Below are 15,178 nucleotides of genomic sequence, written 5' to 3'. Positions count from 1 at the left end.
GAAGCGCACCCGGAAGGCCACCGGCAGCCAGTGCAGCTCACGCAAAAGCGGTGTTATATGGGAGCGACGAGTCCCTCCCAACACCGCCCGCGCGGCCGCATTCTGGACTAGCTGGAGCCTCCGGATGCTCCTCAAGGGGAGCCCCATGTAGAGAGCATTGCAGTAGTCCAGGCGGGAGGTGACGAGAGCCTGAGTGACTTGTGCGCAAGGCGTCCCGGTCCAGAAAAGGCCGCAACTGGTATATCAGGCGAACCTGATAAAACGCCCCCCTGGTCACGGCCGACAAGTGATCTTCCAATGTCAGCCGTGAATCCAGGAGGACTCCCAGCTTGCGTGCCCTCTCTGAGGGGGCCAGGATTTCGCCCCCTATAGTCAGCGATGGAATCAGCTGACTATGCCGAGGCGCTGGCATCCACAGCCACTCGGTCTTGGAAGGGTTGAGTCTGAGTCTGTTCCTCCCCATCTGTATGCCATCCCTTATCAAATCCATAAAACGTCACGTTTTTAATCCTGGTGTCAGCAAAAAAAATATATGTTAGAATTAAATGTGTAGTTTCAGCCCTGATTAAATAAACTCTTTTGTTGTTAACATTCTTAATCTTTAACTCAATCAAATATTGTCGTAGGATTTGATTTCAATTCTTTTTTTATCTCATCACCCAGATTTCTTCAAGGTTTTCACAAGCCTCTTTTGTAAATCCACTAAGAAAGCATTTTCCAAGTCATTTTTTGATTCATCATTTATATTTCCCCTTTCATTCTTAAAACTGCAAACAGTTTCTTTTATATATCCAGTAAAACATCATTTTTGAAATCATTCTTTTGGCCTGTCATTTGTAGTTCCATTTTTGGTACTTTCACTGTCTTGTTAGATATTTTTTTCCCACATCTGTCATTCCTTCGTTCAGACATAGTATATTCATAGAAGCAGACATCATTCCTTACGGTTTTGATATTGTAACTCGTTTCTGGTTCCGTTCTTCAAATATCTCCTTTAATGTTTCCAATGTTACAATGTTTTGTTGCATGAGTAATTTCCTAAAAACTTAAAGTCAGGAAATGTCTTGGTATAATTTCCAGTTGTCTGGTGGTAATTGTACTTTGTTTTGGCTTACAGTTTCCCCTTATATTATCTTACTGCTCCAAATGAAACTTTGGAATACATTCTTGAATATCGGTGAGCACTCATCCAAACAAAATTTATCCACATTTCAAAATATGTATATTCCACATTTTCAGAAGTCTTGCACCAAACTACACTTACATTGCAAGTAGAATCTTGTGATTAATTAAAGAATTTGAATTCATAACTGTTGGTAGATCTTCATTTCTTGACTTCCCATCTATATCCAAAGCATCTAGATCAGAGGTCCCCAACCTTGGCAACTTTAAGACTTGTGATCTTCAACTCCCAGAATTCCTCAGCCAGCTTGGCTGGCTGAGGAATTCTGGGAGTTGAAGTCCACAAGTCTTAAAGTTGCCAATGTTGGGGACCTCTGACCTAGATGATATATGAAAGTTACTTATTGGTTGCATTCATGCATTGTGCTGAATTATGATTTGTTGAGCCAGGATCAGTCCTGCAGATAAGCAAAATAACAAACTTGTTCAGCCAGTTCCTAGTTTATTTTCCTTCTTTCTTCAGTTTTTTCTTGTCTTGCGTTTCTGTGGGTTGCTTTGGTGGAGAACTGAAGTCAACCATAAGCCATGAAGCCTATTTCTGTTTTATTTCATCTCAACTACAATCAATAACTGAACATTAAACCATGGTTTCAAGCATGAGATCCCTGCCATAGAACAAGCTACAACTTCTTTGTTCTCATTTACATATCATACAAAGCCAAAATGTGCAACCCGCAGAAAAATTTAATACAATTTATACATGGTACTAAAACATAATATGTTGTAAACCTAATGGGAATTCAGCCATTGTGCTTCATAAATCATTGTTTATGATCTAATACTGTACAATATGTGAAGTTGCTATAACTATGCCATTGCTAAGAATTAACAATGTGATGGCACATAATCAAAAGTAAGTAAATATATAAGAAAACAATAATTAAAATTATATATTATCGCCATATAATTTTCATATATACAGGCATATATCCTCAACTTACAACAGTTCATTTAGTGACTGTTCAAAGTTACAACAGCACTTAAAAAAGTGACTTATGACCGTTTTTCACACTTATAACCCTTGTAGCATCCACATGATCATGTGATCAAAATTCAGATGCTTGGCAACTGACTCATGACGGTTGCTGTGTCCCAGGGTCACGTGACCACCTTTTGCGACCTTCTGACAAGCAAAGTCAATGGGAAAGCCAGATTCACTTAACAACCGTGTTACTAATTTAACAACTGCAGTGGTTCACTTAACAACCGTGACAAGGAAGGTTGTAAAATTGAGCAAAACTCACTTAACAAATGTCTCACTTAGCAACATCAATTTTGGGCTCAATTGTGCTCTTATGTTGAGGACTACCTGTATACTTGTACACATATGAACTTTAAGCCATTGTTGAATGGTTTGGTTTGAATTGTATGCTAAGTTATAGTGGGTGACTTTGTATAGCACAGTGGTGGCGAACCTATGGCACGCGTGCCAGAGGCGGCACTCAGAGCCCTCTCTGTGGGCACACACGCCGTTGCCCCAGCAGAGTTGAGCGAGCACGTGGCGTTTGAAAGCAACAGGACAGGAAGTGAGCGAGCAAGCAGTATTGCCCCCCCCCGGGGATGCCCTGGAGATGGCGAGGGACTGCCCCCGCTCCGCTCACCCAGTCTGCCATGACCAGTGCAGCCACGCCCACCCAGTGGGCCATGCCCCCCCGAGGGCACAACAATGGTGATGCAGCCTTGACACTTTACGATAAATAAGTGGGTTTGGGGCACTAAAAGGTTCGCCATCACTGGTGTAGCATATTGTCCCAGCATTTCTCAAAATGGGTCTGGGTCCAGCATTGCTTTGCCGAGCCAGAGACATACCTTGTTCCTGCCTCGTTTGCATTCTGACAATAGGGAAAGAATTACAGACAAATAGCTTGAAACTTTATTGAAAAAAGATTGCAAAAGATCAAAAACATAAAGAAACATAAAGAAACATACAAGTAATAATAGATTAGTTTTCTTCTTACTAAACATTTCTCTCATAAAATTGTTTCTTTCAATGATAGTTTCCTATATTTGTTGTCATATTAGGAATTGCCTGTCCTTCATGATTTTTAGTCTTCTCAAGTGGACCCTGAAGAGCAGAAAGCAGAGAAGTCCTGCTCTAGATACGTCTTGCATCCTTTGTAAATTATGCCATAGAGTTCCCTTCAGTGGAGACATAGTAAGATGCTAGTTCACTTACTGGGGGTGTTCATTCCTGTTTTTTTCTAAGCGTCCATTCCGTCCATTTTAGTTTGTGAATCCAGAACAATAATAGAATTTAAAATAGAATGCAGTGGGGAACACCAATGGAGCTTCTTGATAGATTTTGAGGACTACACGGTTGTGATCTAATTTATTCTCGGAAAATTCTCAAAAACACCATAACAACAGGGTACCTTGGAGTTTGTGAAACTTAGCTTCTATATATGTCATTAAATTCATTTTATTCCAACACACACATTCATCTTTAAACTGGGGGGGGGGGGGTATGAAGAAAAATTTGCCTGAAAAACATGATGAAAACTGATCATTCTGCATTAATGAAGTTTGCGCGACTATTGCTTATCAATCCTGGCCAAATTTCTAATGCCTCTGAGATGTTAAAAGTGCTGTTCTAATGTAATATTTGTCCCAGTTCAAATATTAGTTCAGAATGCGGCCGCGCGGGGGATCCTGGGGGCCTCTAGATACTCCCATGTAACACCTCTCCTGCGCGAGCTGCACTGGCTGCCTGTGGCCTTCCGGGTGCGCTTCAAGGTGTTAGTAACAACCTTTAAAGCGCTCCGTGGCAATGGACCTAGGTATTTGCAAGACCGCCTCCTACCAAACACCTCCCTTCGACCAGTCCGCTCCCACAGAGAGGGCCTCCTTAGGGTGCCGTCGGCCAGTCGATGCCGGCTGGCGACCCCCAGGGGGAGAGCCTTCTCTGTGGCAGCTCCTACCCTCTGGAATGACCTACCCCCCGACCTACGTACAACTACGGACCTGCGCCTTTTTCGCTGAGCCCTGAAGGCCCATCTATTCCGTGCGGCCGGCCTGGCGTAGTTTGATTATGTTTTAGTGGGGGTTTTGTATGGGGTATTTTTAGAGCAGGCCTGTTATTTAATTTGATTTTAGAACAGAAATTTGTGTATATTTATCATGGTTTTTATTATCGCCTGTTCACCGCCCTGAGTCCCGTAAGGGAGATAGGGCGGTATATAAATTCAATAAATAAATAAATAAATAAATATAGTCCTTTAGAATCTTTCCCTGATCATCATATGATCTGACAAGACATTCCATGCCAAGAGCTGCTTGCTACACCTTAAGGAATGCGAGCAAGAAAAAGATCTGCATGAGTCGCTGACTCATTGATCACAGAGATTCATCACACGTGGTGCTTTCCTTTCTAGACTTTACTCTGGAAAGGCTGATGTTTTTAAAGATTTGGTTTCTGCCACGCTCCATTTGAAAAATAATTTGTTTCTTAAAGATTGGGCACTGGGATTTTATAGTTTCAATTCCTATATGTGGTGCTTAGGTAAAGTACAGGGGAGAGAGCAAGAATCTAATCTGCTTTTTTGCTGAGTTTATTTTAATTTGCTTGGATGGTCTAGTCTGCTTATGGGCTAAATATTTATATTGTTACATATGAAACAAGGGGAAAAGAAGAAGAATATATCTATGCTTGCAAGGCCTCTTATTTTATTTATTTTTTATTTATTTTGCAAAATTTATACAGCCATCTATTTGCTCACAGCGACTCTAGGCGGCTTTGCAGAAAATATGACAGGGTTGCCTTTTTCATTTCATACATGGAAAAACTAGCCTTGTTATCTCAATGTGACTTAAGCAGATTCAGTAACTTTGTTACTCAATTCTCCCAAGTCATTCCTTAATATATTTGCGCTAAATCCAAACCTTCCTGGTCCCCTTCACAGATTAAAACATTAACTAAACTATCTCTTTTTTCAGAAGTCAGCTACTTGGTACTGGAAGGACTTGTCATCCTGTTCGAAGCAGGTGGGGCAAAAATTCCTGCGTGTCAAACTCTGGTCAACCGTGGTAGTTCTTTGCATTGGCTGGAGCACCCGTTGCTCTTGGAGTCTAGGCCATGACCAGCAGAGGAGCTGCCAGGCCGAATGGGCAATCGCAAGCCAGCAAGATCTGCCAGTTCAAGCTAGTACTGTTGGGTGAATCAGCAGTAGGCAAGTCCAGCCTGGTGCTGCGCTTTGTCAAGGGACAGTTCCACGAATACCAGGAGAGCACCATTGGAGGTAAGGAAGCTTCTGCATGCGGCCTTTCTTCTTCCAAGGAGGAAAATCTGTAGCTTAAATCTTAGATTACACCTGAGCATTTTATGACGTGTGGGCCATACCTAGTCCATGAGGAATTCTAGTTCAGTCGGCGGCAGTAGAGGGATGGGGCATTAGGGTAGCAGTGGGGGATGAGGCAGCGGCGGGGACAGGGCAGTGATGGCCCTCCGCAACAGTTTCTCATGTGACCCCTTGGAAAATTAATTGGCCACCCCTGCCTTAAATATCCCCTAGATCAGTGGTGGCGAACCTATGGCACGCGTGCCAGAGGCGGCACTCAGAGCCCTCTTTGTGCCCCGGAGATGGCAACCATCCCTCTTCAACCAGTTGCCTGAGGTCCCACATGGCTGGATGCATCCCAGCACGGCTGGTTTCCCTCCCCCCCCATCCCGTCCCTCCTGGCCTCACATGCTCTCCTTTTCCCGGGCACGACCCACTGCATAGCCTCCTCAGTTGTAGGCCACCTGTCCAGCTCGAAGGCGGGTTCTCTGAACTGCTGGCAGTGGGCTGTGGAGCCCCAGAGTGCGCCGGTTGAGGAGCCGGCAGGCTGCGGCTGCTGACGGACACCGTCGGCCCCCATGTGCTCGCTGGCTTCTGTGTGCGGGGGCCGATGGTGTCAGGCAGCAGCTGCCCTGGCCCCTGCCTTGCCTTGCCCCGTGGCAATGGTACCCCCGCCCTGCCTCGCCTCGACTTACCTCGCAGGACAAGCCTCCTGCCCGCCGCCCCACCTGCCGGAGACCTCCTGGATCTCCCCCAGCCCTGCCCGGCCCCCACAGGCATCGTTCCCCACGAGCAACATCGAGGTGACCATGACCACCACAGCCACGCCCACCCAGTGGGCCACATCCCACCTGGCACCCAGCGATAAATAAGTGGGTTTTGGGTTGCAGTTTGGGCACTTGGTCTCTAAAAGGTTTGCCATCATTGCCCTAGATGCCACCCTTGCTATATTAATTCATAGTCTCCCTTAGGACATCAACTTTTATTTTTATGCTTCCTAATTCATCCCAAAGTACTCTGTTCCTCATCTTGCCTCTTCAAGAATTCCAGTGGGATAGTGATGGGATGCAATCTAATACAATTATTTCAGTTTTTTAATAAATTTACAGACATTTCTAAAACTCTGTTATTTTTACTTTGGCATTATGGGGTATTGAGTGTAGATTAATGAGAAAAAAAACGAATTTCAACAACTGTAGAATCAGGCTGCAGCATAACAAAATGGACAAAAGTGAAGGAGGACTGAATGCTTTCTGAATGCACTGTAAATAAATAAGAATAAGCCATTATTTCATTGAGTCCAGTTTGACAACACTCATTTTAAAATGCGTGATATATAATTCTATAAAGTTTTATTTTGTCTATAAAAGACTTTATATGGAGTGATAAGCTATTCACTGCTTTTGAAAATTATATTTTAAAATAATGAACTTGTAAAAATAACTCAGTAACTTTCTCATAATTGCTTTGATAAGGGTATTATAGAAAACCTCCTTTTTATAGGGACATCTTTATGATCACTGAGTCATCAAAAGCCTTTGTATACTATACTGAGTTGAAGCATTTTTTATGTATGAACTTATTACATTTTTGCAAAATAAAACCTAAGGTTTCCTTTAGAAATGCTATTTAAATGTTAAGATGTTTTTTTGTTGGTAGACAACAAAAGAGATCTAAAGTCTGTACCAGTTAGAGACATGTTGGAAGAAGGTTTGTTTTTCTTCATATTGTTATTCTGAGAATTTTCCAGCATGTGTTTCTTTATATTACTTTGAAATAATTTAATCCTAGGAAGGCTGCATCATATGATTTCTACCTGTCTAGTTGGCTCTAGCAAACTTTGTTTGCAGAATAAAAGTCTAACACACCCTTCACTTGTGTATATAGCCCTGTACCAGTTACCTCTTACATAACTGGACAGACATTCAGAAAATGACCTCCAACAATTTGATGAACCAAACAGCTTAGTAATCTTGTATTTAAATATAAAGGATTGTACCTGTTATGTTCTCCTCTCAGTAACTGACTTTCTGTTTTCTTACAGCGGCTTTCCTCACACAGTCTGTCTGTCTAGATGATACAACGGTAAAGTTTGAAATCTGGGATACAGCTGGTCAGGAAAGATATCACAGTTTGGCTCCGATGTATTACCGAGGGGCTCAGGCTGCCATTGTGGTATATGATATAACCAACCAAGTAAGTTTTTACTGTTTGCTAATGTGCAGATATAGGGGAGGGGGTATTATTTATGGCAGGGGTGTCAAACTGCCGGCCCGCGGGCCGGATGCGTCATCTGGAAACCACGCCCACCCCATTGCTGGCAATGGCGAAAAAACTCCGATACGTTGCGCGACGTCACCCATTTGTTGAGTGACCATTTGAAATTACACCACTAAAAAAAGTGACATGACCATTTTTCACACTTACGACCATTGCAAGCATCCCCATGATCACGCAATCAAAATTCAAAGGCTTGGCAACTGGCATGTGTTTATGACAGTTGCAGTGTCCCGGGGTCATGTGATCACCATTTCTAACCTTCTGACAAGCAAAGTCAATGGGGAAGCCAGATTCACTTAATAACTGTTTTACTAATTGCAGTGATTCATTTAACTACTATGGCAAGAAAGTTCATAAAATGGGGGTAAAATTCAAACAACTGTCTTGCTTGTTTGTAAGTCAAGCACTATCTCAATTGTGATGGAATAAAGCCCTTGGAGAAGAGTTTTTGGCACTATGGCACCCCAGGAGGAGGCAGTAAATTCCATTAGAAAGAGGCCTAGATTTAGAGACTGCACAGTGCCAAATTAGATGGGGGAGGGGAGATATATTATACTTATATATATTAGATTAGAGAATTATAGCTTTAGTTTGGCAGGATTGTGTCAGTTAGGTATAAGCAAGTAAAGGATTGAACTTGATTGGATCTCACGGTCTTGTCTATGTCCTTGGGCCTGACACACACATTTACTACACACACACAGGCATACATACCAAGGAACAAAACAATGGAGATTTCAATAACACGTAATTTAGCTTAAGACTGAAACCTTTATTATATAACAGATACCTTGATATACTGTATGTCTCAGTGTGTTGTTTTTTTTCCCTTTCCAGTGCTACATTTAACTTTGAAAAAAGGTTGTACTTGTAATATTGATTTCCTACATTACAATCAACATTGAAAAAGATACACACTTTTTCTTTTTTATTATTTCCAATGTTATATGTAATATCTATATAACAGAATATCAAGAATTTCATTATATTATCAAATGTTGTATTGAAATAATATAATGCAGGTAGTCCTTGATTTATGACCACAGTTGAGATTGGAAGTTTCATTATAAGTAGTGCATTTTATAAAGCGAGCCATTATGTGACTAGATCTGATTTTATAATCATTTTATCCACAGTTGTTTAGTGAATCAGCATGATCATTAAGCAAATCCAGTTTCCCCAATTGATGTTGCTTGTCAGAAAGGTTGCGAATTATGATCATGTAACCACAGAATGCTGCAATCAGTCGTGAATCTGAGCTGGTTGCCAAGTACCTGAATTGCAATCATGTGACTATGGAGGTAGTGCAATGGTTATAAGTGTGAGGACACGACATAAATCACTTTTTCTAAGGTGGTTGTAACGTTCAACCTTTGCTAAATGAATAGTTGTAAGTGAAGGACTACCTACGTATCAAGATTTATAATAATGCAATAAAAAGTAAAACAAAATAGCTTGCCATTTGATCTGAGCTGTAAGTAGGCCTTGACTTACAACTGGTCGCTTGGCAACCTTTTGAAGGTACAATTTTCCCAAAAGCTACTTACAACCTGGTTCCGAAGTTCTGAGGGCCTAGCCATGAGACTCCATTTTGGATGCTTGGCGTGTAGCCTACATTTGCAGCATCCCGTTGCCATGTGATCACAATTTCAAACATTTTTGCCCCCCCAAAATGGTGTTTACTTCTGAGTTTTGGCAAAAGCGGGTCAGGGTGAACAGTGGAGTCACTTAACAACCACCACAAAAAATTGTAAAATAGGGCCAGTCACATGATGACCTGCATTACAACCAGCACGACTTACAACCACAATGGGCTCCATTATGGTCGTAAGTCGAGGATTCCCTATACCAGTGATGGCAAACCTTTTAGAGACCGAGTGCCCAAAAACTGGCCCCGCCCCCGCTCCACCCCCTGCCCCGCCACTGCTCTGCCCCCACCCCACCTGCCCACAGGGCCACTCACCGCCTCCAGGGCCTGCTGCAGATCGTCCAGCAGCGCCATGGCGGCCACACCCTCTGCCCGCACCCCGCAGCATCAACTGTGCACGATGGAGCATGAGAGCAGAGTCTTGTCTACTCTGTCTGATTGCCATGTCCTTGGCTGCACTGCTCCGCATGGGCCACGCTCGGGGGTGACTCTCCTCCAGGGGGGCTGCTGGTGAGGAGGGGGTCACAGGGGAGGCAAGGCTGGGGCAACGGCATGTGTGCCCACAGAGAGGGCTCTGAGTGCCACCTCTGGCACCCGTGCCATAGGTTCGCCACTACTGCCTATACTGAGATTAATAATAAGAAGAATATTACCGTCGTGACCTCTTCTTTTCATGGCTTCCTAGAGGGGTTTGGCCACTGTGGGAAAAGAAATGCTGAAGTAGTTATACTTTCATTTGAATCCAGAAGGTCTCCTTTTATTCCATTAAAATTAGCCAGTTTGAGTGACTGTTGAAATGTTGCTTGGTAGTAGTTAAGAAATATATTTTTCTCATGCCTGTATTTCTGATATTCCTGTGTCTGTCTTTTCCGAAAGGAAACATTTGCACGAGCAAAAACATGGGTGAAAGAACTCCAACGGCAAGCTAGCCCAAATATTGTTATAGCCTTAGCAGGAAATAAGGCTGATCTTGCCAACAAGCGCATGGTAGAATATGAAGTAAGTGATATCTCTTGATTAAGATTATCTTTGAACAGAAGTTATTTTGTTCATGGTAAGGTAGTGGCGTCTATAATTCTGTAAGGCTAAAGCACATGTCCAGGTAAATAGTGTTAGTTCTGCCTTGCGTTTGATGAAAGAACAGTGAGATAGCCTGGAGCTTTCCTAGTTTGTCCTGTTGGAATTCCATGACTATCTGTATGATATTTTCCCCTTTCTTAGCTTTTGGACAAAAATAAGACTGACCACTGTTGGGCTAAGCTAATACTGAATCAGAATTTGGGACCATCCAGTTTAGTATTTTCAACTCTAGCTTTCTGATTCCTCAGGCAAATATCTTTTAGCTTTGTCCTTATAATGAGAAATAACTAGGATTAACCTTCAGAGTTTCTGTGTTGAAAGGTGAGCCCCCCTCCAATAACTTGCAAGTTTAATATGCTTGCAAATGTTCTATTTTCTATTTAATATTTTACATGACTCTAACATAAAGCAGAGTTATCACATTTTATTATAAAGCTTTTACCATGAGCTACCTTTATTGCTGTACTTTACACATAAGAGGGAATTATTATTTTGAAAGAAATACCATTACACTGATCATTTGGTCCAAAGGAACTAATAATGCCGGTTCAGAATATTCACAGTATATAAATATAGTAGTTGAGAATATGAGGAAAATTAAAATTTAAAAAAGGGAGGTTTGCAAATGATAAAGCAACAAGAAAAAAAAACTGAGATCTACAGAATACAGAATCCCTCAATGGTTTCTGAAAGAAAATAACTTCAAAATGATGACAACAAAGATGGTTCGTGTACTTGAAATTGTGATGCAAAGTAAGCTTTAGAATACAGTTACTTGGATGTACAGTATTAAAATTAGCAGTTATGGCTGGCAATTCACACCAATGTATTATTTGTTGTTCATAGCATCATATCACACATAATCTCACTGGGAAGTGAGAATGATAAATATAAGAATTCAAAATAACATTTTTCATGGAGGAATTTCTGATTTGCCCATGAACCCTTGTGGTGACTATACTCTTAAAACTTTTATAGTCTTCATGCCATTCTCGAAATACTTTCCATATCTATGAAGCAGCTAGAAATAGTTTTTTATTAAATTAATAATGAAATAAAACCAGGTCCAGATTGCATAGGAACAGAATAGAATCAGCAATGGTAATATACAATGTTGCAAGCTGTTTTTATTCACTGTATAAAATATCTTTCTTTCTAGCCCCCCCCAAATGTACATTTTTCTCTTAATCCTCACAACAACCTAAGATCTTAGCTTAGGTTGAGAAATATTACTTTCTTTTGACCTTTTAGATGACACTCAAGGCTCAGTATCGTAAATGTCAGTAGGAAAGTTTTGTAATACGTATGAATACAGCATTTTAAATATAAGATAGACTCAAGCTCAAATATCATTTGCAGTTTGTTTACCTTTCCAAACTACAGGCTTAGAAACTAATCTTTGTATGATATTCCTTTATATCTGGCATTATGACAGATTCTAGATCGAAATAGGCTTCTAATAAATTTATTTCATCCTTAGTGGTTCTGTTAAAAAAGAGAACATGCTCTCTCTTTCCAATTCCTCAAAGTTTCCTCAAATTCTGTATTTTATATTCTGTATTTTAAGCAGTAAACAGTGTTGCCCGCTTTGCTTTGCCTAATTTAGAGCATTAAATTTGTCTAAAGTTCAGTCTGTACTTTTCTGTCTTATTGTCCTGCAGGAGGCCCAGGCTTATGCAGATGATAACAGTCTATTGTTTATGGAGACATCAGCCAAGACAGCAATGAACGTTAATGATCTCTTCCTGGCAATAGGTAATGTGCAAGGCATTTATGACATTACAGGTAGTCCTTGACTTACGACCATTCCCTTAATGACAGTTCAAATTAACGTTGGCCTTGGAAAGGGTGCTTTACGGCCTGTAAAGCACTTCTGACTGTAGCAAAAGGTTGCACATGCGCACACACATCTGATTACAATCTGACCACCTAGCAACCCATTCGTATTTACAACTGGTTGCCAAGCGCCTTGCGATCATGTGACTACCACATGCAATCTTCCATGCTGGCTGCCTGAGAAAGTCTTGGATTTCAGGGGAAGAATTTTCAGCCCCTGAGTAGAGAAAGAGAGAGACACTCGCACACAACCTGTGCTGGGCCTCCCCTACCCTCCTGAGGCACCGGGCACTCCTTAACTTATACGCTTCCTCTCTCTCTGTTCTGGCGCTGAAAATCCTTCCTGCCGAAATCCAAGCAGGATTGTCAGCACCCCAGAGAAAAGAGACACTTGTGCATGACCTAGTGCAGGAGTAGGCCACCTCGGCTCTTTTATGACTCGTGGACTTCAATTCCCAGAATTCCTGAGCCAGCATGGCTCAGCTTGGAAACCTCTCCCTTTCCCCTCAGCATGGCTGGCTCAGGAATTCTGGGAGTTGAAGTCCACGAGTCATAAAAGAGCCACGGTTGCCTACCCCTGACCTAGTGCTAGATCTCCCAGAGTCTTCCCACCCCCTCAGAGGCAGCTCACATTCCTTACCTGGCAGTCTGTTCACAACAGTCCATGAGATCACTTAATGACCAGGAGTGTCAGGATTGCAGTATTTAGTGAAGCAGACTTGTGACAACTTGTTTCACGACTAACAGTCCCAATTGTGGTCATAAATCGAGAACCACCTATACTTACTAAAGGCTTTGGCTCTTTAATAAGTTCAGATGGATTGGTTTCACATCAAGCTATTTATCTTGATAGCTGTTTCCTTCATGTGAAACTGCCTCTTGTTTAAAGATATTTGCAAAGAACTACTAATTAGAGCACATGTAGGGAAATATTCTCTAGCTGGCCTGCATTAATAGATGTAAATATTTGCAATTATTTCCGTAGGCTTTATGTTACACATCATGACCTAGAATTTAGAGCAGGGATGGGGAACTGTTGGCCTCCAGATGTTGTTCAGCTACAGATTTTAGCATCCCTCACTCTTAGCCACGCCAGTTGCAGACTTCTGGCTATGGTTCAGCAATTTCTGCAGTTTCGCAAGCTCTCTGCCCTGATGTAGAGCTTACATGTCATTCCCCCCCCCCCAATGACTTTCACATTCTTAGCATTGCCAAGAAGGAGAAAACAAGACAGGTACCAGCTATGCTTTCTAACTGTTCTCAGAATTTGTGTCCTATGAGGATTTCAGCTGCTTTACTGGTGAAGTCATCTATAAATTGTAGTTCTGAGCTTAGTCAGCTAGCAGGGGGCAGCAAAAAACTATTGGTTACTCTTCAGGATTTGTTCAGTACTATCAAGTGAATTATAGTTTCTTATTTCAGCCTATCCTGAATAAATTATTAGCATACTGCTTGTTGATGCCAGGAGCTGCATTTGGCTTTTAAGTGGTATATTGAGAGTTACACTCCAAAGGGTGGGGGAGATTAAATTACTTAATTTAGAGATACACACGCACACAAACACACATATATGGAGATATATAGATAGATAGATAGATAGATAGATAGATAGAGAGAGAGAGAGAGAGAGAGAGAGAGAGAGAGACTCAGAGAGAGAGATTGATGATAGATAGATAGATAGATAGATAGATAGATAGATAGATAGATAGATAGATAGATAGATTAGATAGATTAGATAGATAGATAGATAGATAGATGATAGATAGATAGATAGATAGATAGATGATAGATAGATAGATAGATAGATAGATAGATTGATTGATTGATTGATTGATTGATTGATTGATTGATTGATTGATTGATTTCCCAGCCATGTATTTAATAATATCCTGCCCTTCAAATTAAATTACAATTTTGGAACAAATTTTGGAATTCCCTGAGCTTGTATACAACTTTGAGATCATACACTGTGTACCTCTGGTATAAATAATTATGCATTTTTCAAATTCATGGAGAAATACTAAAGAAATACCACCACCACCCCAGCTAACCGAATAGTGGGGTACAGGGTATTTTAAAGTGTCCCTTAAAAATTTCAGCTTAGGTAGAAGTATAACATTTCACTGCATTATAGCCCTTTGCAATGCTGGCTTTCATGTGATGAATACCTATTTTAGCATTCAGTGTAATATCCATTTGAACTTTAATTTCAAAATTTCCACAAGGGATGGAAATATTGGAGTTACCATTTTAGTGCAAACCTGTTATTTCAGCGCACCTAGGCTCACTGCTTTATTCCAATAACTGATCATATAAGAGCAGGAACCATTTGAGTAGCCAATGCTCCAGAAATCTGACATCGCTGGTACTTTCTTTATTCTTTACTCTTTATTCTTTTTATAGAAGCTGGCACTGTACTTCAGCAGTATCAACACTGTGGAGAATTCATTGCGAATGTTTTCTAGCCCAGGGTCTTTCAAATTTCTTGACAACAAGATGGGTGGCATGTATAAATAGTGTATCCCGAACCCTGTGGTTCTGCAAGAACTTGATGGAGCTCCATGAGAGATGTCCACTCAAGCACAATCACTGCAATTTTGCCTCTTGATCAGAGGCTCTGGGGTTTTATTTTATTTTTAACCTAAAGGTTCCCACAGCCTGAAAAAGTTTGAAACCTCCTACTTTAGGCAGTTAAATACAGATGAATTTGCAAAGAGAAACTTTCATGTGTCGTATGTTCTAGATAATTCCACAAGAAAAGAGTGAGTTCACTTGGGGTACAGAGTAATGCGACAGATACAACTTAGCTAAAATCTGTCTGTTTTGTGATTCCACAAGCTGTGAGTACCATAATGTTTAACCACATGCTACCTATTAT

General features: G+C 41.2%; 1 protein-coding gene across 4 annotated transcripts in view; it reads left to right on the top strand.

Moving 5' to 3' along the window:
* The window catches only part of RAB5B (RAB5B, member RAS oncogene family), a 33,280-nt gene that overhangs the window by 12,230 nt on the left and 5,872 nt on the right, over positions 1-15,178 (top strand). For 2 of the 4 annotated variants that reach the window (XM_015816315.2, XM_015816316.2), the window contains exons 2-5: positions 5,116-5,417; positions 7,501-7,652; positions 10,261-10,383; positions 12,126-12,219. In XM_015816315.2, coding sequence (XP_015671801.1) covers positions 5,255-5,417; positions 7,501-7,652; positions 10,261-10,383; positions 12,126-12,219 — 532 coding nt within the window. In that variant the 5' untranslated portion in view covers positions 5,116-5,254. Of the gene's footprint in view, positions 1-5,115; positions 5,418-7,500; positions 7,653-10,260; positions 10,384-12,125; positions 12,220-14,703; positions 14,918-15,178 lie in introns of those variants that run through there. The other 2 variants (XM_015816318.2, XM_015816317.2) reach the window with 2 other exon arrangements.

This window comes from Protobothrops mucrosquamatus, unplaced genomic scaffold, assembly GCF_001527695.2.
Source record: "Protobothrops mucrosquamatus isolate PMUCROS unplaced genomic scaffold, P.Mucros_1.0 scaffold423, whole genome shotgun sequence".
In the NCBI taxonomy this organism is placed as follows: Eukaryota; Metazoa; Chordata; class Lepidosauria; order Squamata; family Viperidae; genus Protobothrops; species Protobothrops mucrosquamatus.
Note: the sequence above shows the minus strand (reverse complement) of the source record. Positions and strands in the feature narration are given on the sequence as shown.